Here is a 25,265-nt window from a genome sequence, read left to right on the forward strand (position 1 = left end):
GAAATGTATCCTCACATTTCGGACATGACAGGTATTCTGTTCTGTAAGCAAAAGACAGCAAGCAAACCTAAGCCTCCTAAGAAAACATATAACAGGCTGCCCTCTAGTGTCCGTTATGAAAATTGGAAAGACATTTAAAATCCATTAAAATTCACAATTCATGACACCGAAATGACTTCAGTATGGCATTACGTGTTGAACGGAATCTCTTCTATCTATTTAGATGTGCAGGATGTAACATGTAATAACAACAGCCAATAAACAGCACCAGTTTTAAAAGAAGGTGGATCTGTCTTTTACAATAAACAACTTACTCCATACAGATACCCAGAGTGGTCAAAATGACAAAAGGCTAAAGCTGACAAGACTATTGACCAGTAGCGGATGGTGCTAAAAAATTATTTTTGGGGAAAATTACACGATGACGAATATTGATACGCTAACATTACCAGAGGGAGAGTTAGGGGCGCAGTACTTTTCAAAAGGTTGGGCACCCCTGCCTTAGATCATCACCAATTTCTGCACCATTACGCCACCTACACACGATCAAAAAATTACGACAAGAAAACCGACGGAATTTTGGCTCAAACTTGGGTCGCATACACACGGTCACACAAATGTTGTCGGAAATTCTGACCGTCAAGAACGCGGTGATGTAAAACACTACGACGAGCCGAGAAAAAATGAAGTTCAATGATTCCGAGATTTTTACGATTGAAATTTCCGACAAGAACTTTTCCAGTCGAAAAATTTGAAAACCAGCTCTCACATTTTTGCTGTCGGAAAAAAGTCCGATGGGGTCTACACACGGTCGGCTCATATCAAACTTTTCTTGGCGGAAATTCCGATCGTGTGTACGCAGCGTTAGACCTCAGATCAGCCCCAAATCCTGCACCTTAACACTTTAGATCTACCCCAATTCTTATACATTTTTAGGTAGATTCACAAAGAGTTGCCTAAACTTGCGGCGGCGTAGCTTAGCCTGTTTAGGCTACACCGCCGTAAGTTAGCTAGGCAAGTACATGATTCACAATGTACTTGCCTGCTATGTTACGGTGGCGTAGCCTAAAGCGGGCGGGCGCAAGGGCGCCAAATTTAAATGTGTGTAAGGGTGGCGTGTTTTATGTTAATAAGGCTTGACCTTACGTTTTTGAAGTTTTTTTAGTACTGCGCATGCGCCGGGCGCCTACATTTCCCAGTGTGCATTGCGGCTAAGTACGCCGCACGGGCCTATTGATTTTGACGTGGACGTAAACGACGTAAATCCCGATTCACGGACGACTTACGCAAACAACGTAAAAAATTCGAATTTCGACGCGGGAACGGCGGCCATACTTGACATTACTATTCCAACTAGGGCCTAGCTCTAACTTTACGCGGCCTATCTCTTACGTAAATGGCGTAAAAGTACTGCATCGGCCGGGCGTACGTTCGTGAATCGGCGTATCTCCTCATTTACATATTCTACGCCGACCGCAATGGAAGCGCCACCTATCGGCCATCCAAAATATTGCAATCTAAGATAGGACGGCGCAAGCCGTCGTATCTTAGATATGTTTAAGCGTATCTCTGTTTGAGCATACACTTAAACATAAGTCAGCGTAGATTCTGAGTTAGGTCGGCTTATCTACTGATAAGCCGGCCAACTCTTTCTGAATCTACCTATTAGACCTCAGTTTAGCCCCAATTCCTGCATTTTCAGACCTCAGATCAGCTCCAATTTCTGCACCTTCACACCTCAGATCAGCCCCAAACAAATAAGGAGGAAAGGGGGGCAATGGACTTTGCTTCCAAAGAGAAACAGCCCCCCTAAATGAGGAACAGTGCCTTCAAGCCTCCTTTGAGGCAGATTGGCCTAATAGACTTTAATGGAAACGACAAATGCTCAACATGAGCCTATGTTTTCTGGCAAAACAACAGCTCTCCACCCTTATACTCCTCCCCCTAGTGCATTCTATTGGCTAAAATAAAAACACATAAAGCTTGAATACACATGTAAAATGCTTGTAATATGCTTCTAAAACAATCGTAATACGCTTGCAAAACTCTCAAATAAAGACGCCTGAAAATCGCCCTGCTTGGGTGTGAATGGAGTCTTAGCCACAAACTGTGAATTGTGACTCCTGCCGACAACTCCAACATTACTACAGAACACAGTGGTGATACAAGGGTTGGTGGGAGGAGCCACAGTGTGCATTGGGTTGGCATGTTATCTGAAACACCCAAAAGTTGTCACTCCACTGATGGCTGCATGGTGTTTCTCAGGGTGAGTTTGCTGAAGGTGACAACAGTGGACCATGTTTACATAATGTGACCTGAAATGGGCACTTGTAGATGGGAGACAAGGGGAGGGCATTGTCCCCTTTTAACAGAAAGATTTTAAACAAGGACGTTCATGGCTAGGGTGACCACATTTCCAAACTACCATTGAGGGAACCCACCCTTCCCAAAAATCAGCTTGTGCTGTAATGAATCACAGTACAGTGATTGGACACAAGAGGCAGGATTTATGATTTGTCCAATCACAATCAGGGGGCGGGATTGTGCTCCTCCAGGCATTCCCAGCCAGGACAAGTACTGTCAGTGAGTAAAGCGGTGATGTGGCGGCCTTTTTTGGGGGTATCAGATTGGCCGGGGGGGTGGCTGTGCCAGTTTCATTTCGGGACACTGTATTGTCCTGGAATGAATGTGCCCGGGACAGACCTGCAAAATACGGGACTGTCCCGGGCAATCCGGGACACGTGGTCACCCTATTCATGGCAGGACTTAAAAATCTTAAAAAATATAATTCATGATCTGTCCAAGGTACCTGCATACAGAAAAACTCATGCCCTGTTAAGGCCTATTTAGACAACTACCGTATTTATCGGCGTATACCGCGCACTTTTTTGCCCTAAAAATCAGGGCAAAATCATGGGTGCTCGATATACGCCGATACCTGCTTCCCGCGCTGTGTTTGAACCACTGCGCCGGCATATACCGAGCGCAGTACACTCGTGTATAGTCGGGCAGGCTCGGCTCCTCTCGCGGTCACGTCCTGTGCGTCCTGTACGTCCTTTGCTCAAGAGGAGCCGAGCCTGCCTGACTATACCCGAGTGTACTGCGCTCAGTATATGTTGGCGCAGTGGTTCAAGCACAGCGCGGGAAGCGGGGATCGAGCGGAGAGGACACCACGATGGCCGCAGAAGGACGCCGGACCGGACGAGGCCGCCGATGGACGACGGGCAAGACACCGACGAGGGGCATCCAAACTGTAAGTATTTTTTTTTTTTCAGGAATTTTCCTTCAAGTTCGGGGGTGCGCGCTATATGCCGGGGCGTGTTATCAGGGCGGCTGATAAGCCAGTACAACTGGCCCTGTTGTAGGGGGCCCGGAGGCCCACAGGGTCCAAGATGACAACTCCCCTTTTTTTTATTTATTTTTTATAAAAAAAATATATATTTTTTTTAATATATTTTTATTTAAATTTTTATTAAAGGGCCATTTTATTTATTTTTTTAGAGGTCCGGGGGTCCCCAGGGGTCCGAAGGCCCCCAGGGCCCCGGATGGCAACCCCCCTTTTTTTATTTATTTTTTATAAAAAAATATATATTTTTTCTAATATATATATTTTTTTATTTTTTATTAAAGGGACAATTTTTTTTTCTTAGGGGTACGGGGGTCCCCAGGGGCCCGGAGATCCCCAGGGCCCGGGATGAAAACACCCCGTTTTTTTATAAAAAAATAAATACATTTTTATATATTTTTTTATTTTATATATATATATATATATATATAAATATATATATATATATATATATATATATATATATATATATATATAAAAGGTCCCCAGGGCCCCGGATGGCAATCCCCCTTTTTTTATAAATTATTTTTTATTCATATTATTTTATTTCATTTTTTTTTCTTTTTATTCCTTATATATGTATATATATATATATATATATATATATATATATATATATATATATATATATTAAAGGGCTCATGAGGTCTCCATGTGGCAAACCCCCCTTTTTTTTTGTTATAAATGTTTTTTTTTTTTAATTAAAGGGCCCAGAGGTCCCCAGGGCCCTGAATGGCAACCCCCCCCCCCTTTTTTTTATAAATGTTTATATATTTATTTTATATATTTTTTCATTTTTATTAATAATTTGTAAAGGGCCTCCCTCCGCTTCTCAATTCGCGGCAGCCCCCCCCCCTCCCGCTTCTCAATTTCAATTTCAGACGGCAGCCCCCCCCCCCCGGGTTTTCTGCTCCAGGTGCCTACCAATGCCGCCAATCCCATAACATGCTGCAGAGACAGTTTCAAGGCGGGGCCAGGGGTGGAGCTAAAGGCGGGACCAGGGGTGGAGCTGAAGGGGGCCCCGTCAGGTAGGCTGTACGGGGCCCCATGATTTCTATCAGCTGCCCTGCGTGTTATAGCAAGATAAATACAGTATATATTATACCGTATCTATGTTTATGTATACCTCAGTAGGGAAGCCCTCTACAGAAGACAGAAAACAGATTTCGTGCAGTATGCCTTTTTTTTAACTGAGCTACTTAATTTTATATTCTTTTAATAGTACCTCTCTGTTGCTGGTGGTAAGCCATGTCTTTATGAAATTAGGTAGTCCCTAATAGGTTTAAGTTCTTAGGCCAGTTTATTGAGTTACACATTATCATAAATCTGAACTCATTCTTTCCTGCTGCTTTCTTTTTATGACCATCATTCCCCTTTTTCATTGGCCAGCAAGATTCTCATCATTCTGTCTTTATGGCAATAGTATATAGATCAGCTTACTGTGCTACAGTGATCCTTCCTGGTCAGTAAAAAACGTTTTGGACCATGGCTGCTTTATGAAAATGTACAACTCCTGGCCGCAAAGAGCAGTGTCCAGAATGGCAACAACCCCAGCACAGGACAGCTGGACAGAGCAGGTATTGCTTTTCATGTATTATTAATGATGTGATGATTATATAGAATATAGCACCATAAGTACAGTAAAGCTTTCAATCTAAAATATTACTTATTAGGATATTTTTTCTGTTTTGTTAAAATGTATCTGTACCCCAATTTTTATTTAATTAGCAAAAATTAGATCTTTGCCAAGTTTTTATTTTTTTGCTGTGTCCTGTTAGGGAGTTTCACCCTCTTTACTTTTTTGTCCCTACTTATATTTTCCGAAAATTTCAATGAAACACCTTTTTAGTTCATTCATTTTCACTGTATTTGACACATTTACAGATAGATAAACATTGCAATAGACTGCCCAGCAATGAACACTTGATTATTACATTGCACACTACAGTTATAAACTTGTCCCACTGATCATTCTATGAATGGAAGATGGGTAGATGATTGAAAGGTCCACCCCAGTGGCGGCTGGTGGTATATATTTTTGGTTGGGGGGGGGGGGGTAGGGGTTGTGAATGCATGGTTTGTCGGTCGGGTCACCCTTATTTGAAGTCTATTAGAGCCTCTGGCTCTAATCACATGCTTCTTCTTCTTAAAAAAAATATGACATTGGAATCCACCCCGCATGTAGATTAGGTGGCCGGACACATGTATAGGGGGCTGTGCCCCTGTGCCATGCATTACAGGCCGCCACTGGTCCACCCCCTCCAGTCATTGATCACTAGTGCTGATCTTTACATTTATTTTTGAGAATAGGTGTGCGCAGCCTATTACATTAGGGTGTGCACCCCAAAGCTCAAAAACGCATGTGTGTATATATATATATATAGCAGTAGGGAAATGGACGGTGCCAGTAGAACAGTGGATGGTGTCAGTGGGCAGGGACTGTTGTCAGTAGTTTCTTTTTATTTTATTATTACATTTTACAATTACATTTTTTTTTTTACAATATTTTTTTCCAATCATTTTTTATTTTATTTTACAATTTTTTAGGAGCACCATTGGGGGACTATAGTGAGATATCGGTGGCCTAAACAGACCCCTAATATCTCATTTTTGAGACAGAGAATGGGGCTGAGGACAGAGTTCCCTTTCTCTGCAGCCAAGCAGTAGGGGAATCTGTGCTGCACAGGATGATTAGGGTGTGCCTGGGCACATCTGGCACACCCTGTGCGCACGCCTATGTTTTTGAGTAATCTTAAAGCGGTGGTTCCCCCTTAAAAACAACTTTTTCTTATTCCACTGCCCCCCCACATTACAATCCGATTAAGGCTCTTATTATTTTTTTCATGCTGTACATACCTTAGTACAGCATATTCACCCGTGCATCCGGGTTGCGAGTCCCGCAGGAGTGGGCGTTCCTCACATGCTGTTGATTGACGTTTTGCCCAAAAACGAGCTCCCCCCTGTCGCGTAAGCCGCGTCACGGTTGGCGAAAGGAGCCGAACGGCAAGTCGGCGCTATACTGCGCATGCGCATCGCCGTTCGGCTCCTTTCGCCAATCGTGACGCGGCTTACGCGACGGGGGGTGAGCTTGTTTTTGGGCAAAACGTCAATCAACAGCATGTGAGGAACGCCCACTCCCGCGGGACTCGCAACCCGGATGCACGGGTGAATATGCTGTACTAAGGTATGTACAGCAGGAAAAAAATAATAAGAGCCTTAATCGTGATGGAATGTGGGGGGGCAGTGGAATAAGAAAAAGTTGTTTTTAAGGGGGAACCACCGCTTTAAGACGGCCATACACAGTCCAAATCTCATCCGGTTCTGCAGGGACCAGCCAAGAATCGAACTGTTAATGAGCAGCCTGAATGTTTAAAGCTGATCAAATGGATTTCCTTGTGATTATTGCTAGCAGCTGCTATAGCCGTTAGTGATAATTACTGTGTTCTCCCGGCAGGGGTTAGGTTTGCCCCCCCGGATTCCCCCCTCAGTACTGTCTGTTTTGATGGGGGAATCATGCAAATTTCTTTCCTGTGAAAGAAAGAAATTTGCACTGTGTATGGCCTGCCTTAGGCTTACATTTGGAACCATTGATCAATATGAGGATAATGCTGGGTACACACGATCGGTCAAACCGATGAGAACGGTCTGATGGACCGTTTTCATCGGACCAAACCGATTGTGTCTGGGCCCCATCGGTTATTTATCCATAGGTTAAAAAAAAGCAATCTTGTTTTAAATTTAACCGATGGATACCTAACCGATAGAACAAAACCGATCGTTTGTAGGCACGTCCATCGGTTAAAAATCCACGCATGCTCAGAATCAAGTCGACGCATGCTTGGAAGCATTGAACTTCGTTTTTTTCAGCACGTCGTTGTGTTTTACGTCACCGCGTTCTGACACAATCGTTTTTTTATCCGATGGTGTGTAGGCGCGACGGACCATCAGTCAGCTTCATCGGTTAACTGATGAAAACGGTCCATCAGACCGTTCTCATCGGTTTGACCGATCGTGTGTACGCGGCGTAAGAGTTGACTATCCGTGAAACTTCCAAGACAAATACAATAAGCAATCAGAAATCACAAACAGCCTGGTACAAGAAATACACAAACTGAGAAGTGAATATAGAATGAATGGATGGCACCAGATTGCACCAGCATGCTTAACATGGATTGGCATGCATTGAGGTACAAAAAATGCAAAACAAACATATATAACTTAGTAGTTCCATGAAATATATACAAAACATTGGTATGGTCCTTTAATCCCCTACTGTATTGTATGTATACTAATATATCTCCTACTATGTATAGATTATTATCAGACATTATTTTCTTTGCTTTTTTTGCAGATAGATATAAATGATACAGAATTACTTGTTGAAGAGGATAAAGAGGACAATAAATGTACTAGCAATGTGTTCTGGGCAGGATTCAACTTGATCAATGCCATCCTTGGCACTGGAATGATAGGTAAGGATGTACCCCTGGCTCTTCTCATTGGGAAGTGGCAGCCATACATACTGCCCTTTGGCAGGTAACAGTCATCTGTAATATAATTGAACACTCTCTAAATGCTGTATAATGGCTCAGTTGTCACCACTGAGATACCGATCAAGACGCACTTCCCCTGTCCTGGTTTTCCCTATAGATGTATATGTATGGCTTGCTTAGATGAGAACTCCTTTTCAATAAGTTTACAATAAATTTGTAAGAACAGTTTATATACTAGTTTTTTTTCACTTGCTCATTAAAAAATAAATAAAATAAAGTCTAATGGCGCGTACACAACATCACTTTATGTGATGAAAAAAAATGACGTTTTTAAAAACGTCACTTTAATTGACTGTGTGTGGGGGAAAACGTCGTTTTATGTCTTCAAAAAAACGACCAAAAAAAATTGAAGCATGCTTCAATTTTATGTGTCGTTTTTCAAAACGTCAACTTTTACTTCACAGAAATTGACCGTGTGTAGCAAAAACGTAGTTTAAAACAACGTTTTTTCACCCGCGCATGCCCAGAAGCTACTTATGAAGCAAGCTTCAATGGAAAAACGTGGTGGAACGTAACCTCGCTTTGCTAGAACATTGTGAGAAAAACGATGGTGTGTAGGCAACTTCGTCTTTGAAAATTGAAGTTTCAAAAACGTCACTTTTTACTTCACAGAAAATGTCGTTTTTTTTCATCACATAAAGTGATGGTGTGTACGGGGCATTACCAACTGTCACATTTAAATCAAAATCACGACCCTGTGGAATAATAGCTAGATTCAGGATGGCGAGCGCATACTTGCGGCGGTGTAGCTTAAGGCATTTAGGCTACGCCGCCGTAAGTTAGCGAGGCAAGTACATGATTCACAATGTACTTGCCTGCTAAGTTACGGCGGCGTAGCCTAAAGCGGGCGGGCGTAAGGGCGCCTAATTAAAAGTTGGCTGAGGGGGCGTGTTTTATGATAATTAGGCTTGACCCGACGTGATTGACGTTTTTTTGCAACTGCGCATGCGCGGTGCGCCTACATTTCCCAGTGTGCATTGCGGCTAAGTCCGCTGCACGGGCCTATTGATTTCGACGTGGACGTAAACGACGTAAATCCCTATTCACAGACGACTTATGCAAACGCAGTAAAATTTTCGAATTTCAAAGCGGGAACGGGGGCCATACTTTAACATTGGCTACGCCACCTAGGGGGCATCTTTAACTTTAGGCTATGAAGAAGCACTAAGGCATAGCGCGAAACGTCAGCTTTTCTTTTGTTGTGCTGTTTTTTGCTGTGGCATGTATTTTGTGATTTTTAATTAAAGGAGGAGTTTTTTTGGAGTGCGGCTGTCCCAGCTTTTTTCCTTCATCCTAACCTGCAATTTAACTTTAGGCGGACTATCTCTTACTGAAACGGCGTATCTGTACTGCGTCGGCCGGGCGTACGTTTGTGAATAGGCGTATCTAGTGATTTACATATTCTATGCCGACCGCAATGGAAGCACCACCTAGTGGCCAGCCTAAATATTGCACCCTAAGATAGGACGGCGCAAACCGTCGTATCTTAGATAGGTTTAGGTGTATCTCTGTTTTAGAATACACTTAAACTTAGGTCGGCGCAGATTCAGAGTTAGGACGCCGACCTAACTCTACCTGAATCTAGCTATAAGAGTCCTTTTACAATATACCGCAGTGCACTGCAACACAGGCTACTCAGAATAAATGGGCTCCAATGCACCTCAACATACAAAATACGAGTGTTGTCTGCATTCTTTGAATGGAAACACAGCAAAGTGCTACACTGCAATGGAGCACAAGTGTTTGGGGGTGCGTTTAGTAAGCGTTCCTGTCAAAAAATGCAGAAAACACTTTAGGAACCTTTTACACCTACAGTATCTCACAAAAGTGTAAATATTTTATTATATCTTTTCATGTGACAACACTGAAGAAATTACACTTTGCTACAATGTAAAGTAGTGAGTGTACAGCTTGTATAACAGTGTAAATTTGCTGTCCCCTCTGGATGTGACGCTGAGCACGTGCACTCAATTTCTTTGATCTACCATGGCGAGGCCTGTTCTGAGTGGAACCCGTCCTCCGAGTCCTAAACCACTGTATGGTCTTGGCCACTGTGCTGCAACCAGTGGCGGCTGATGCTCAAAATTTTATGGCGGCGGAAACAAACGAAAAAAAATAAATAATCAATTGCAGCCTCACTGTGCCCATCAATTCTCGCCACTGTGCCATCAAACGCAGCCACTGTGCCATCAAACTCAGCCACTGTGCCATTAATTGTCGCCACTGTGCCATCAAACCCAGCCACTGTGCCATCAATTGTCACCACTGTGCCCATCAATTGTCGCCACTGTGCCCATCAATTGTTGCCACTGTGCCCATCAATTGCCGCCAGTTTCCCCCGTAAAATGCCGCCAGTTTTCCCTGTAAAATGCTGCCAGTTTTCGCCCTGTAAAATGCAGCCAGTTTCCCCCCCCCCCCCAGGCACTTACCTTTCTCGGGTCAGCCATCCTCCTCCACGCTCCCTCGATGTCATCTCACGTCCTCGATGCCGCTTCAGCCAATCAGGTGACCGGTAACCAGACCCGGTGAACCTGATTGGCTGAGACACGTGTCAGTGTTAACCAGCGAACACACCCTGTGCGCCCTCTGGTTAACCAATTGGTAGTCGATTAGAGCCCACTGGCTCTGATAGACACTTCCAAAACACACCCACCGTTGTTATTCAGATGACCGGGGCTCAACAGAGGGCCGGCCACTTGAATATGCAATGCATGAATCTATGTATTGTTGAGTTATTGGGTGCAGGAGAGAGGGGCCGGCGCTCCTGCGCCCACTATGGACACACCGCCACTGGCTGCAACTCAGTTTCAGGGTCTTCTTACAGCCTAGGCCATCTTTATGTAGAGCAACAATTATTTTTTTCATATCTTCAGACAGTTCTTTGCCATGAGGTGCCACGTTGAACTTCCAGTGACCAGTATGAGAGAGTGAGAGCGATAACACCAAATTTAACACACATGCTCCCCCATTCACACCTGAGACCTTGAGACCTGAGACTTTGTAACACTAACAAGTCACATGACATCGGGGAGAGAACATGACCAATTGGGCCCAATTTGGACATTTTCACTTAGGGGTGTACTCACTTTATTGCCAGTAGTTTAGACATTAATGGCTGTGTGTGGAGTTATTTTGAGGGGACAGCAAATTTACACTGTTATACAAGCTGTACACTCACTACTTTTCACCGATGGGAAAATCAGACGAACCGATCGCGTGTACAGGGCATTATACTCACCTGTCCTCACTACTGCAGGAACCCTTGCGGTGGTGGCTTTCAGTGGGCTGCACAGTGAAGATCTGGCAGGAGAAGTGACAGATGAATTTAACACCGAAAGTGCATTTATCCTTTAATACCGATTGCCTCTTATGGGTTGCTGTACAAAAAATGCTTTTATGGGTTGTGTTATAAATGAAATTCTCATCAATGATTTCTGTAGACAAGATGGACTCACTAAATAACAAAATATTATGAAGCGCTACCTCATCCAGCTACTCCCTGCTGCTGTATAAATGAAATCTGTGAAAACCAATGAACTCTCTGTGATTGCCTGTATAGGGGTCTCAAAAAATGTCTCTGTGCTAAAAAGAACAATCAAATAAACATAAGTCCACAAATTAATAACAGTTCATACAAGTAGTATGATTTATATGGCGATTCATGAATTCCATTCAATTAGTGCGCTCTTCTTTATGCATTGTGCAAGTGTCTAGATATCCAATAGTGACAGTCCAGGTAATAAAAAATTGCTGTGCACACCAAAGTGCCCTCCACCGGTCACATTATGTGCTCACCTCCCAGGGAGACCCACAAAGGGGTCCAGTAATGCCTTCCCCTTAGGGGTATCAATCCAGCAATCTGACGTTTCTCTGTCAGTATAAGGACTCCTGATCCTTAAAGGGGTTGTAAAGGTTTGTTTTTTATTTTCTAAATAGGTTCCTTTAAGCTAGTGCATTGTTGGTTCACTTACCTTTTCCTTCGATTTCCCTTCTAAATGTTTATTTTCTTTGTCTGAATTTCTTACTTCCTGTTTCTCCTTGGTAAACTTCACACCATCATCCGAGCTGTGTTTAGTCAGCCAGAACAGCTTACTGAGGAGGAACAGGAAGTGAGAAATTCAGACAAAGAAAACAAAGAAAAAAAACATTTAGAAGGGAAATGGAAGGAAAAAGTACGTGAACCAACAATGCACTAGCTTAAAGGAACCTATTTAGAAAATAAAAAACAAACCTTTACAAACCCTTTAAATGATATTCCTCATACATTGGTTATAAGGGTAAGAAAAGAACTGACATAGGGCCAGATCCACATTGAGAGTACGCCGGCGTATCTACTGATACGCCGGCGTACTTTCAAATTTCCCGTGTCGTATCGTTGTTTTGAATCCTCAAAACAAGATACGACGGCTTCTGGGTTAGATCCGACAGGCGTACGCCTTCGGATCCAAGATGCAATTCTTCGGCGTCCGCTGGGTGGAGTTCCCGTCGTTTTCCGCGTCGAGTATGCAAATTAGCTATTTCCGACGATCTACGAACGTACGAGCGACCGTCGCATTCATTTACGTCGTCTCTAGTCGGCTTTTTTCGGCGTATAGTTAAAGCTGCTATTTGGTGGCGTACGCAATGTTAAGTATGGCCGTCGTTCCCGCGTATAATTTTACATTTTTCTTTTGTTTGCGTAAGTCGTTCGTGAATCGGAATGGACGTAATTCACGTCTATGTTAAAAAAATGACGTCCTTGCGACGTCATTTAGCGCAATGCAAGGCGGGAAATTTAGGGACGGCGCATGCACAGTTCATTCGGTGCGGGGACGCGCTTCATTTAAATGAAACACGCCCCCTAATCGCCAATTTGAATTACGCACCGTTACGCCGCCAGAGATAGACTTACGGCGCAAAATCTTTAAGGATTCGAACTAAAGCCGGGTAAGTTACGGCGGCGTAGCGTATCTCTGATACGCTGCGCGGGTGAAGATCTCTGTGGATCTGCCCCATAGTGTTTACCGTATAAAAAATTGATGAATCACCATATCAAGCTTATTACTTTTATTAACTGTTATTAATTTATGGATTTACGCTTATTTGATTGTTCTTTTTAGCACATAGAGACATTTTTTGGAGACCCATATATATACTGTATATGGGCTATCACAGAGAGTTCATTGGTTTTCACAGATTTCATTTATACATTTACTATTTGGAGCCCAGCAGGGAGTAGCTGGGTGAGGAGGTAGCGCTTCCCAATATTTTGTCATTTTGTTTATTTATGTGGGAACACATTCAGTGTTGAGCAGCACCTCTTTTCTACACGTGTTTACATTATATTGCACATAGTAGCGTGGAAGTTGCCTATATTTATTATTAAGATGGACTCACTGCTTTCTCTGCCATTCTGCTGTTAGGTCTGCCATATTCTATGAAGCTGGCTGGTTTACCGTTGGGTCTTCTGCTTTTATTTGGAGTTGCCTATGTCACAGGTAGGCTGTGATTATTATTATTATTATTATTATTATTATTATTATTATTAGGATTGAGGACACTGTCCCCGAACCAAGTCTGTCTCCGGTTTTGTCCCCGGATTGGATTTGAACGGGGGCTGGGGCAATTTGAAAGACAATCGGTGCAGAATAAAAATAAAAAAATAAAAAAATCTGAATTACACACCCCTGCTCTATCGCTGCTACTAGTAGGAGGGGTGTATTTTTTTTCCATTATCTGTGCCCCTTTCTGATGATCATGTGCTGGTCGGAGCGGGGGGGAAAATGTCTTCAGTTTTGGTTGCATGCCCATTCAGCTCCACTCACATGTTGTTTTTGCCTTGGCCAGTCCCGGCCAGCCGCCTGCCTGTTTATCTCCTTGCCTTCCCTGGCCCAGTGATCTTCCTCTGCTCCTCACCCAGTAGTAGCCAGGGCCTGGAAAAGTGAAGCCTCGTACACACGCACGGTTTTCTTGGCAAGAAAACTGCTGGCAGAGCTTTCTTGCAAAGTAAACCGTGCGTGTGTACGAGGCTTTGAGGTTTCTCATCAAGAAAACCAGAATCTCGACGAGAAAAATAGAGAACCTGCTCTCTATTTTCTCGTTGTGAGATTCTCGGCAGTGTTTTCCTGCCGAGAAACCCGAGCGTGTGTATACTTACCTCTCCATGGAAACCTGCGCATGCTCGAAATGACTTTGACACATGCGCGGTAGCTTCCAAGGCATAGGTTGGGTGAAGCAAGATGGCGGCGACGGCATCGAATGTGACAAGCGCATGCTCGTTGTAGTCGATGACGTCACCGCGTTCGTGCCATTCAAAAGAATGGCGGTTCTTTTGAATGGTGTGTGTGTACACTCGGCCGGCAAGAAAATCTTGCCAGGAATCTCATCAGAAAAAAACTAAGTTTTTTTCCTGACGAGATTCTGGGCCGTGTGTACAGGGCTTTAGACTTGACAGGCTGTGAGGCGGGCGGCGGTGGCAATGGGCAGAGAGTCGCTGATTGCCGCCATTACTAAAAAAAAAAATATGTCCCCGGATTTCATTTTAAAAATCTGGTCACCTTAAAGTGGAGGTTCACCCAGAAATTAAAATTTTTAACCTTAGATTGAGGCTCATTTTGTCTAGGGGAATCGGCTAGTTTTTTTTTAAAATCAAAGCTGTACTTACCATTTTAGAGAGCGATCTTCTCCGCCGCTTCCGAGTATGGGCTGCGGGACTGGGCGTTCCTTCTTGATTGACAGTCTTCCGACAGGCTTCCGACGGTCGTATCTATCGCGTCACGATTTTCCAAAAGTAGCCAAACGTCGGAGCGCAGGCGCCGTATAGAGCCGCACCGACGTTCGGCTTCTTTCGGCTACTCGTGACGCGATAGATGCGACCGTCGGAAGACTGTCAATCAAGAAGGAACGCTGAGTCCTGAAGACCATACCCAGAAGCGGCGGAGAAGATCGCTCTCTAAAACGGTAAGTACAGCTTCGATTTTAAAAAAAATTGCCGATTCCCCTAGACAAAATGAGCATCAATCTAAGGTTAAACATTTTTTTTAGGGTGAACTCCCGCTTTAAGCTAGGTGGGCTGGTGAAGAAGCAGCCAGGTGATATGGTGAAGGGGCAGCCATTTGTGGGCCAGCATTTCCTGCAGTGGTAGTGCTGGTACCAATGTCTACAAGAGAGTGGAAGTACTCGAGGATGCAATTCACACCATGTTGTGCTACTTTCTAAAGTAGGGTGACCAGACCTCCCTGGTTTCCGAGGACAGTCCCCGGACTGAGAACACTGTCCTCAGAGCCCGTCTGTCCCTGGATTTGTCCCTGGATTGCAGGCAGGTGCTGAGGCAGAGGGGGAGCGATGCCCAGGGTGCCACACACGGTGTCAGGCCGGCGTCTCCCGCTGTGTCAGCTATGAGGCTCGAGGGACAGGTTACCATTGCTATTTTTAGGGGAAATTAAAGACAAAGTAAATCTTTCAGGTTACTGCTGTTGTACAATTAACATTTCTAGGTGTTTCCGGTTACATAGCAGATCTTCACTCTTTGAGTTCTGGTCCACTTTAATTCTCAGCATGTCCTGATAATTGTATTCTAGATTACCATGCTGTTCTCCGCTGTCATCTGAACACTAAAAGGGACACATGGCTGTCTCCTGTTTATCTCTGCTCCTGTTTTGCTCTGGGGTAAATGAGCTCTATGTCATACCACGGAAATATCTCAGAGAAATGATCCTACTGTAAACAAGTTAGCGAAACATATCTACACTTTTTCCCATTCGTGAATCCCCCAGGGGGAAAGTGCAGACACAAGGACCCAGAAAACAAGAACCGTTACATTGTTGAAAGGGTTTAAATGAATGTCTGTTCAATCTCAAGCTGAACGTACATAAAATAAGATGTTTTATAGGTTTTGTGTTTGTACGTTTGTACGCTAGTCTCAATTTTCCTTAACCACTTCCCGCCCGGTCAATATACAATTGATGTCCGGGAAGTGGTTGTGAAATCCTGACTGGACGACTATTGACATCCTGCACGATTTCATGCGGGCGATCGGTGGTGCGGGGTGTCAGTCTGACACCCTGCATCTCCGATCTCAGTAAAGAGCCTCCGGCGGAGGCTCTTTACCATGTGATCAGCCGTGTCCAATCACGGCTGATCACGATGTAAACAGGAAAAGCCATTGATCGGCTCTTCCTCACTCACGTCTGACAGACGCGAGTAGAGGAGAGCCGATCGGCGGCTCTCCTGACAGGGGGGGTTCGCGCTGATTGTTTATCAGCGCAGCCCCCCCACGGATGCCAACACTGGACCACCAGGGAGTGCCCCCTGGTTGCCAAATGGAGCAAAAAAAAAACAAAAAAAACAATAAAACAAAAAAAATAAACACAATCAATGCCAATCAGTGCCCACACATGGGCACTGACTGGCAACATGGGCACTGACTGTAATGATGCCCAGCAATGCCATCAGTGCCACCCCTCAGTGTCCATCAGTGCCACCCAGTGTCCATCAGTGCCACCTCTTAGTGCCCATCTATGCCCAGTGCCCACCTAAGAGTGCCCATCTGTGCCACCCATAAGTACCCATCAGTGCCGCCCATAAGTGCCACCAATTACTGCCCATCAGTGCCGCCAAAGAGTTCCCAGTGCCGCCTATGAGTGCCCATCCCTGCCGCTTATGAGTGCCTATCAGTGCCGCCTATGAGTGCCCATCAGTGCAGCATACCAGCGCCGCCTATCGGTGCCCATCAGTGCCACCTCATCGGTGACCATCAGTGCTGCCATATCAGTGCCCATAATTGAAGAAGAAAACTTACTTATTTACAAAAAAAATTAACAGAAAAAAATAAAAACTTTATTTTTTTTCAAAAATTTCGGTCATTTTCTAGTTGTTGCGCAAAAAATTAAAATCGCAGAGGTGATCAAATACCACAGAAAGAAATCTCTATTTGTGGGAACAAAATGAAAAAAAATTAATTTGGGTACAGTGTAGCATGACCGCGCAATTGTCATTCAAATTGCGACAGTGCTGAAAATTGGCTTGGGCAGGAAGGTGCGTGAATGCCTGGTATGGAAGTGGTTAAAGTGACATCTCGCTACATTTTTCTAACCCTAGACAAGAGGCAACCGAGAAAATAATATATTTCATATTCACCTTTTCGGTGGGCAGTGAGTGGAATTTTCGAGGATGCTACTGTATGTGACACTTAATTATGTATCAGATAGCCGGTCCTCCTCTGGGCGCCTTGGTTTTTAAAGCTGGTAAGTGATAAAGTGGCTATCAAAATGAACCACATCACCCAGCAGAGGACTGGCAAACTGTCAGAGCCTGCATGCTTGTTTTCAGATTCATTAGGGATTGGGATTGCAGCCTTGAAGCCCACAGCAAGAGAACATTGGATTGAAGCGTTTGATCGAGGTCTACCTGTAATGCTTCAATCTATCCACCAGAGGTCACATCTGAGCTCGCTTTCTTTCTTCTTGCAGCTAAACTTCATGGCCCGGATTCAGATAGATTTCTCTATCTTTGTGCGGGTGTAACGTATCTCCGATACGTTACACCGCCGTAATTTTGGGAGCAGGTTCCGTATTCAGAAAGGACTTGCGCCCTTAGTTACGGCGGCGTAACGTATCTCGTCCGGCGTAAGCCCGCCTAATTCAAATGGGGATGATGTGGTCGTGTTTTATTAAAATGAATCGTGACCCCGCGTATTTGACGTATTTTTTGTACGGCGCATGCGCCGTTCGTGAAAAAATCACAGTGCGCATGCTCGAAATTACGCCGCAAAACCTCATTGGTTTCGACGTGAACGTAACTTACACAAAGCCCTATTCGCCCTTGGAGCTTATAGTAGACTTGTTTTTGAAGGTGCAATTACTAGTTCTAGTAATTACTATTACGAGTACTATTGTTGTTTTATAATCTTGAGGAATATTATTTTATCAATATTATTTAATGAGTCACTGACCAGGAACTGACTAGAAAACATTTGAGACAGCGAAGAGGAGCCCAAAGTAATTGCATGAGTAACTGATTACCCTCCTGCCCCTTCTGTATTGTAACTGTGCTGCCCCCCCCCCCCCCTTCTACATTGTAAAGCGCTGCAAAAACTGTTGGTGCTATATAAGTCCTGTATAATAATAATAATATAATAACTACACAAAGTGACATTTAACCACTTAAGCCCGGCCCATTTTGTTGCTAAAGGATCAGGCCCCTTTGTGCGATTCCGCCCTGCATCGCTTCAACTGACAATTGCGCGGTCGTGCGGCGTGGCTTCCAAACAAAATTGGCGTCCTTTTTTCCCCACACATAGAGCTTTATTTTGGTGGTATTTGATCACCTCTGCGGTTTTTATTTTTTGCGCTATAAACAAAAATAGAGCGTAAATTTTGAAAAAAATTCTATATTTTTACTTTTTGCTATTATAAATATCCCCAAAAAAACGAAAAAAAATTTTTTTCCTCAGTTTAGGCCGCTACGTATTCTTCTACATATTTTTGGTAAAAAAAAATAATAATCGCAATAAGCGTATATTGATTGGTTTGTTATAGTTATAGCGTCTACAAAATAGGGGATAGTTTTATGGCATTTTTTTTACTAGTAATGACGGCGTTCAGCAATTTTTATCGTGATTGTGACATTATGGCGGACACATTAGACACTTTTGACACTATTTTGGGACCATTGTCATTTTTACAGCGATCAGTGCTATAAAAATTCTGTGAAAATTACACTGGCAGTGAAGGGGTTAACTTGTAGGGGGGGCTCTGAAGGGGTTAAGTGTGACCTAATGTGTGATTCTTACTGTGGGGGGGGGGGCGTGGCTTGGCGTGTGACATCACTGATCGTTGTTCCCTATGACAGGGAACAGACGATCAGTGACAGTCTCACTAGGAAGCACGGGGAGAGGTTTGTTTACACTTACCTCTCCCCTTTCTTCCTCTCTGTGACCTGATCGCGGGACAGCGGCGGCGATCGGGTCCGTGGGTCCTGTGGGCGTGGTCACGGAGCTCAGGACCGGGTCGCGAGCACGCCCCCGGCAGCGCGCACGGGACCCACGGCTGGGTCTTAAAGGGGACGTACCTGAACGCCCTTGTGCCCAGCCGTGCCATTCTGTCGACGTATATCGTCGTGCGGCGGTCCTTAAGCGGTTAAGTAAACCCTTGTGTTTTTGATTTGTATATAGTAGGGAAAGGTTAGAATTTTTTTAGCTTCCTATTGATATAGAAGGATATAGGGCCTAATCCACAAAAGGGATACGCCGGCGTATCTACTGATACGCCGTCGTATCCCTGTTTCTATCTATGCGACTGATTCACAGAATCAGTTACGCATAGATATCCCTAAGATCCGACAGGTGTAATAGTTTTACACTGTCGGATCTTAGGATGCAGTACCTCGGCCGCCGCTGGGGGCATTTCTCGTCGAAATGCCGCTTCGGGTATGCAAATTAGCACTTACGGAGATCCACAAAGCTTTTACGCTTCGTTTTTTCTCCGTAAGTATTAGTTTGCCGTCGCAAAATTAGGGCTGCTTTTACAAAGTGTAAAGTTAGTACACCATGTAAAAGTAGACCCTTCTTTCCCGCGACCCTGTCAAATTTTTTTTAAAATTTTTTTTTTTTTTTCCCGGCGCCATTCACAAAACTCGGCGTAACGTAATTTCGCGCAATGCACGTCGGGAAAATCGCGTCGGGAGCATGTGCAGTACGTCCGGCGCGGGAGCGCGCCTAATTTAAATGGGACTCGCCCCATTAGATTAGGAACGCCTTGCGCTGGACGAATTTAAGTTACACCGCTCAAAATTTCTAGGTAAGTGCTTTGTGGATCGGGCACTTAGGTAGAGATTTTGCGGCGGTGTAACTTAAATGGCAAAAGTTAAGTTACGGCCGTTTTTTGTGGATTAGGCCCATAGTCCCTTGTGCTACCAAGTGAACCTAATAAACTAAAAATAAATTAACGGAATAAACTAAAAATGCTGCTAGACTTAAAGTGTAGACAGTGCACAATAAAATGAATATAAGTGAATGGTGATCAGCGCAACTTTCTTAACCTCGATTAAATACTAAAAATGAATGTGATAACTGAGATAAATAATGTCCACAATTTCCAAAATAAATAAACAGTGATTCTTCTTAACGGCGTGAAAACAATCTTCAAAATGTGGCACACTTCTTCTAAACAGTGTATCAAAGATTCTTCTGTGCTCAATCTTCGTGATTATCTCAATAACTTAATGCTCTCAGAGCGCTTACCCCAATGGGAACAAATTGTTCCCATTGGGTAGATTTCCTTTCATTTCCAGTCCTGGTAACAGGTGATCAGTTTGTAGGCAGGTGCAGTCTATTTTTTCCACTGCAGGTGGCGCTCAATCATAACAGGGAGAGGAAATCAAGAGAAACCTATGGTTTCCTGGGTCACTGGGGAAGCTATCTAATTGGATGCTGCCTCCCCGTGTGACTCTAGTAGCCATCTTGGGTAAGCCAGAGCCTTTTTAAGGCCCTAAGTCCCAGGCTTGGCGCACATTTTTGTGAGTGGACAATTTAAAGCGGGAGTTCACCCATTTAAAAAAAAAAAAAAATCTCCCCTTAGCTTCCTGCTCGTTCGGTCTAGGGGAATCGGCTATTTATATTAAAATATGTGCAGTACTTACCCGTTTTCGAGCTGCATCTTCTTCCGTCGCTTCCGGGTATGGGTGTTCGGGAGCGGGCGTTCCTTCTTGATTGACATTCTTCCGAGAGGCTTCCGACGGTCGCATCCATCGCGTCACTCGTAGCCGAAAGAAGCCGAACGTCGGTGCGGCTCTATACTGCGCCTGCGCACCGACGTTCGGCTTCTTTCGGAAAATCGTGACGCGATGGATGCGACCGTCGGAAGCCTCTCGGAAACCTGTCAATCAAGAAGGAACGCCCATTCCCGAAGCCCATACCCGGAAGCGACGGAGAGGATGCGTCTCGTAAACGGGTAAGTACTGCACATATTTTAAAATAAATAGCCGATTCCCCTAGTAATAACGAGCAGGAATCTAAGGGGGAAAAGTGCCCTCTAAGGGTGAACCCCCGCTTTAAGGCTAGGTCTCTTGTCTAGCGGTAGGGAAAGGTTCCTGACCAATAGGGACAGGCTAGGGATACGCTTTCCTTCTTGGAATCCTGTGTCTGTGTCTTTACTGCCACCTCACTACACTGCACCAACTCACAAGCTAGAAGGGATATGAAGGGGTAACCTCTCCAATATAAACAGGGAACAAGGACAGCTATAAAACTTTTCATTTTTTGGGGGAAAAGTGCTAAAACTTTGGATGGGTTTAAACAAAATTCTAGTGTCCTACTGATCCTGGCTCTCTCCTGCTGCCAGCCAAATGCTGGAACGCTCATTCCAGCACCCAGCTTTCATTCCCTTGCCACTCGTTTGTGTGGACTGATCTCCTCCCCGAGCACTAAAGTCCTGGCAGAGGGAGAAAGCACTATGGGCTGTGAATATTGACAAGTAAAGCACTATAAGTAATCCACCAAACACCCTTTCCTACTATATTTGCAACTACAACAAAGGCTGCTATTTAGCGTTACATATCAAGGTGGGGGTTCTAGTAATGTGATAAGACTAAATATACAGTATATCATGTATTTTTCTCTATAATGCCCCCCACACACGATCGGATTTCCCATTGGAATAAACTCTGATGGGTTTTTCCGACGGGATTCTGCTCAAGCTGTCTTGCATACACACGGACACACCAAATTCGACCGTCAAAAACACGGTGACGTACAACACTACGACGAGCCTAGAAAAATAAAGTTCAATGCTTCTGAGCATGCGTCGAATTGTTTCCAAGCATGCGTGTTTTTTTCTCTGTCAGAATTTCATACAGACTAATGGAATTTTTTTCCGTCGGGGAAAAAAGAGAACATGTTCTCTTTCTAATGCCGTGTACACACGGTTGGTATTTCCAATGGATAAAGTCAGACGGAATTTTTTCATCGGAAATCCTGACCGTGTGTATGCCCCATCTGACTTTTTCCGACGGACTTAGAAAGAAAACATGTTGGGCTGGATTCAGGTAACACTTACGCTGACGTATCTTGAGATACGCGGCGTAAGTGCACAGATGCGCCGTCGTATCTATGCGCCTGATTCTTAATGCAAGATACGCCTGAAATGTGGCTTCGTCCGACCAACGTAAGTTCCCTACGCCGTCGTATCTTGGGCGCATATTTACGCTGGCCGCAAGGGGCGCTTCCATTGATTTACGCGTCAAATATGTAAATGACCGAGATAGGAGGCGCATCCCATGCAAAGGTATGGGCGACGGAACACCCGTCGTATTTTACGTTGTTTACGTAGTAGTACGTGAATGGGGCTGGGCGTAGGTTACGTTCACGTCGTAGGCATTGAGCCGTCGTATCTTAGGGAGTATGTTCGACGTGATTCTGAGCACTGATCACTTGCATGGGGTCACGGTTCATTTAAATGGATCACGCCCACCGTCCACCTACTTTGAATTAGGCGGGCTTACGCCGAATGATTTACTTTACGCTGGCGCAACGTAGGGAGCGAGTGCTTTGTGAATACTCTGCTTGCCTCTCTGGGATACGTTGGCATAGCGCATATGAGATGCGCTACGCCGGCACAAAGATGCGCCGATCTACCTGAATCCAGCCCGTTCTCTTTTTTTCTGATGGAAAAAAACTTCTATTGGAAATTCCGTTCGTCTGTATGGAATTCCGACAGAGAAAAAAACATGCATGCTTGGAAATAGGGTTGTTCCGATACCGATACTAGTATCGGTATCGGGACCGATACCGAGTATTTGCGGGAGTACTTGTACTCCCGCAAATGCCCCCGATGCCTGGCCGAATACTCAGATCCCCAACCTCCGGCCGCTGCTACGCCGCATCCCGCCGCTGCCGCTTTGTTAATACGGGCAGGGAACATTACAGCTTTCATTTGAATAGCTGTAGTGTTTCCCGCCACGCCGCGTATAGACACTCCCCCTTGCTCGGGTGATCTGTCCAATCCCGAGCAAGGGGGAGTGTCTATACGCAGCGCGGCGGGAAACACTACAGCTATTCAAATGAAAGCTGTAATGTTCCCCGCCCGTATTAACCAAGCGGCGGCAGCGCGGCAGATCTAGGTATGGGGGACATGGCTGCTTATAAGGGGGACATGGCTGCATATATGGGGGGGACATGGCTGCATATGGGGGGGGACATGGCTGCATATGGGGGGGACATGGCTGCATATGGGGGGGACATGGCTGCATATGGGGGGGACATGGCTGCATATGGGGGGGACATGGCTGGATATGGGGGGGGGACATGGCTGCATATGGGGGGACATTGCTGCATATGGGGGGACATGGCTGCATATGGGGGGGACATGGCTGCATATGGGGGGGACATGGCTGCATATGGGAGGGACATGGCTGCATATGGGGGGGACATGGCTGCATATGGGGGGGACATGGCTGCATATGGAGGGGACATGGCTGCATCTGTGGGGGGACATGGCTGCATTTGTGGGGGGACATGGCTGCATTTGGGGACACATTTAAAAAAAAGTATCGGCAATCGGTATCGGCGAGTACTTGAAAAAAAGTATCGGTACTTGTACTCGGTCCTAAAAAAGTGGTATCGGGACAACCCTACTTGGAAACAATTCGACGCATGCTCGGAAGCATTGAACTTCATTATTCTAGGCTCGTCGTAGTGTTGTACGTCACCACGTTTTAGATGGTCGGAATTTGTTGTGTCCGTGTGTGTATGCAAGAAAGCTTGAGCGTAATTCTGTCGGAAAAACCCGTGGAAATCCGATCGTGTGCACGGGGCATAAGTCCGTTGGAATTTTCGACGGAAAAAGTGCAATGGGGCTACACACGGTCAGAATATCCAATCAAAAAATTCCGTCTGACTTTTTCCATCGGCAATTCTGACTGTGTGTACGGGACATAAGTGTTTGTTATTTGCAGATTTGTCGTTGCTGTACATGTTTCAGTTCTCATTAAGTAACACACTGTGATCTGTGATGTCTTTCTATAGATTATTCTATGATACTGCTGATTAAAAGTGGAGAAATGTCTGGCACTAGCACGTATCAGTCTCTTGTCAGCAGGACCTTCGGTTTTCCTGGATACATGGCGGTATCGGCATTGCAGTTTTTATATCCCTTTGCAGGTACGTTCCTTTTATATCCCCGTAGATCTCCTTGCTAGAGTCCATGGCTCTGTTCTCTACTCTACAGCTATCATTAGTCTAAATTGTAAAAGGAATGAATGCTGCGCTGCTAGTATGATGTATGGTATAATTGAACACACCACAATACACAAAGTGCTTAAATGTGCAAAAAATATCAAAAGAAAAAATAGTGCACTAAAATATAAAGTCCTTATAGCTGAGACCAGCTAAAAATAATTGAACTTATAATCTTCATATAAACACCCGAGTTGTGTTGAAAAAAATTCACAGCAAGTGTAAGATAGCTGATTGAAGAACCTCCACCTCTAGTAAATAATCTGCTTACCGAACACCAAATAATAAATCACATGTAGTACTGATAGACCGTTCTCCAACTAGGTTCCTCCACACCAGATAGAATTGATGGATAGTCCTTAGCCAGAACGCACTCAGGCGTTGAACCTGCTGCCCTTCTCTTATCTGTCACACTAGAGGGCCGTACTTCATCAATCATTAGTCTAAAGCCTGGTACACACGATCGGACTTTCTGCGGACAAAGCCTTGAACTTTTGTCCGAAGGGCGCTGGCCGTGAACTTGTATTGCATAAAAACGGCAAAGAATTGTTGGCCAACAAACATAAAACTACGTGATTTTTCAGCTCTTTAGTGCCACCCTTTGGGCAACTTCTGCTAATGTTGTGTTATGGTTAGCATTGCTTCTGAGCATGCGTGTTTGTACTTTTGATTTTTTTTCGACGTACTTCTGTACACACAATCGGATAATCCGACAACACACATTTGTTGTCGGAAAATTTTAAAGCATGCAATCCAACATTTGTTGGCGGAAATTGCAACAACAATTGTCCGATTGAGCACACAAGTGGTCAGATTTCCCGACAACAGCCTGTCATGCGTGTACGGACCTTAAAGTGGAGGTTCACCCTCCAAAAAAATTTTTTCCTCAGCACATACCTCGTTATCACGATTCTCACCCCCCGGCAATCCCGCGGGACTGGGCGTTCCCAAGCACTGCCTGTGATTGACAGGCTTCCGAGCGGCGCATACTGCGCGTCACAGGTTGTCGAAAAAACCCAAACGTCGGTGTGGCTCTATACGGCGCCTGCGCACCGACGTTCGGGTTCTGTCAGGAACCTGTGACGCGCAGTATGCGCCGTTCGGAAGCCTGTCAATCACAGGCAGTACTTGGGAACGCCCAGTCCCGTGGGATTGC

The 25,265-nt window shown here is 44.7% G+C and overlaps 1 protein-coding gene across 1 annotated transcript in view; it reads left to right on the forward strand.

The window, feature by feature from the left end:
* Nucleotides 1-4,740: 4,740 nt before the first annotated feature.
* SLC38A11 (solute carrier family 38 member 11) overlaps nucleotides 4,741-25,265 on the forward strand; it is a 66,275-nt gene continuing 45,750 nt past the window's right edge. Inside the window, exons 1-4 of the mRNA XM_040355624.1 lie at nucleotides 4,741-4,923; nucleotides 7,698-7,818; nucleotides 13,302-13,376; nucleotides 23,900-24,034. Of these exons, the coding sequence (XP_040211558.1) occupies nucleotides 4,843-4,923; nucleotides 7,698-7,818; nucleotides 13,302-13,376; nucleotides 23,900-24,034 (412 nt within the window). The 5' untranslated portion in view covers nucleotides 4,741-4,842. The remainder of the gene's footprint in view (nucleotides 4,924-7,697; nucleotides 7,819-13,301; nucleotides 13,377-23,899; nucleotides 24,035-25,265) is intronic.

Source organism: Rana temporaria, chromosome 6, assembly GCF_905171775.1.
Source record: "Rana temporaria chromosome 6, aRanTem1.1, whole genome shotgun sequence".
Taxonomy (NCBI): Eukaryota; Metazoa; Chordata; class Amphibia; order Anura; family Ranidae; genus Rana; species Rana temporaria.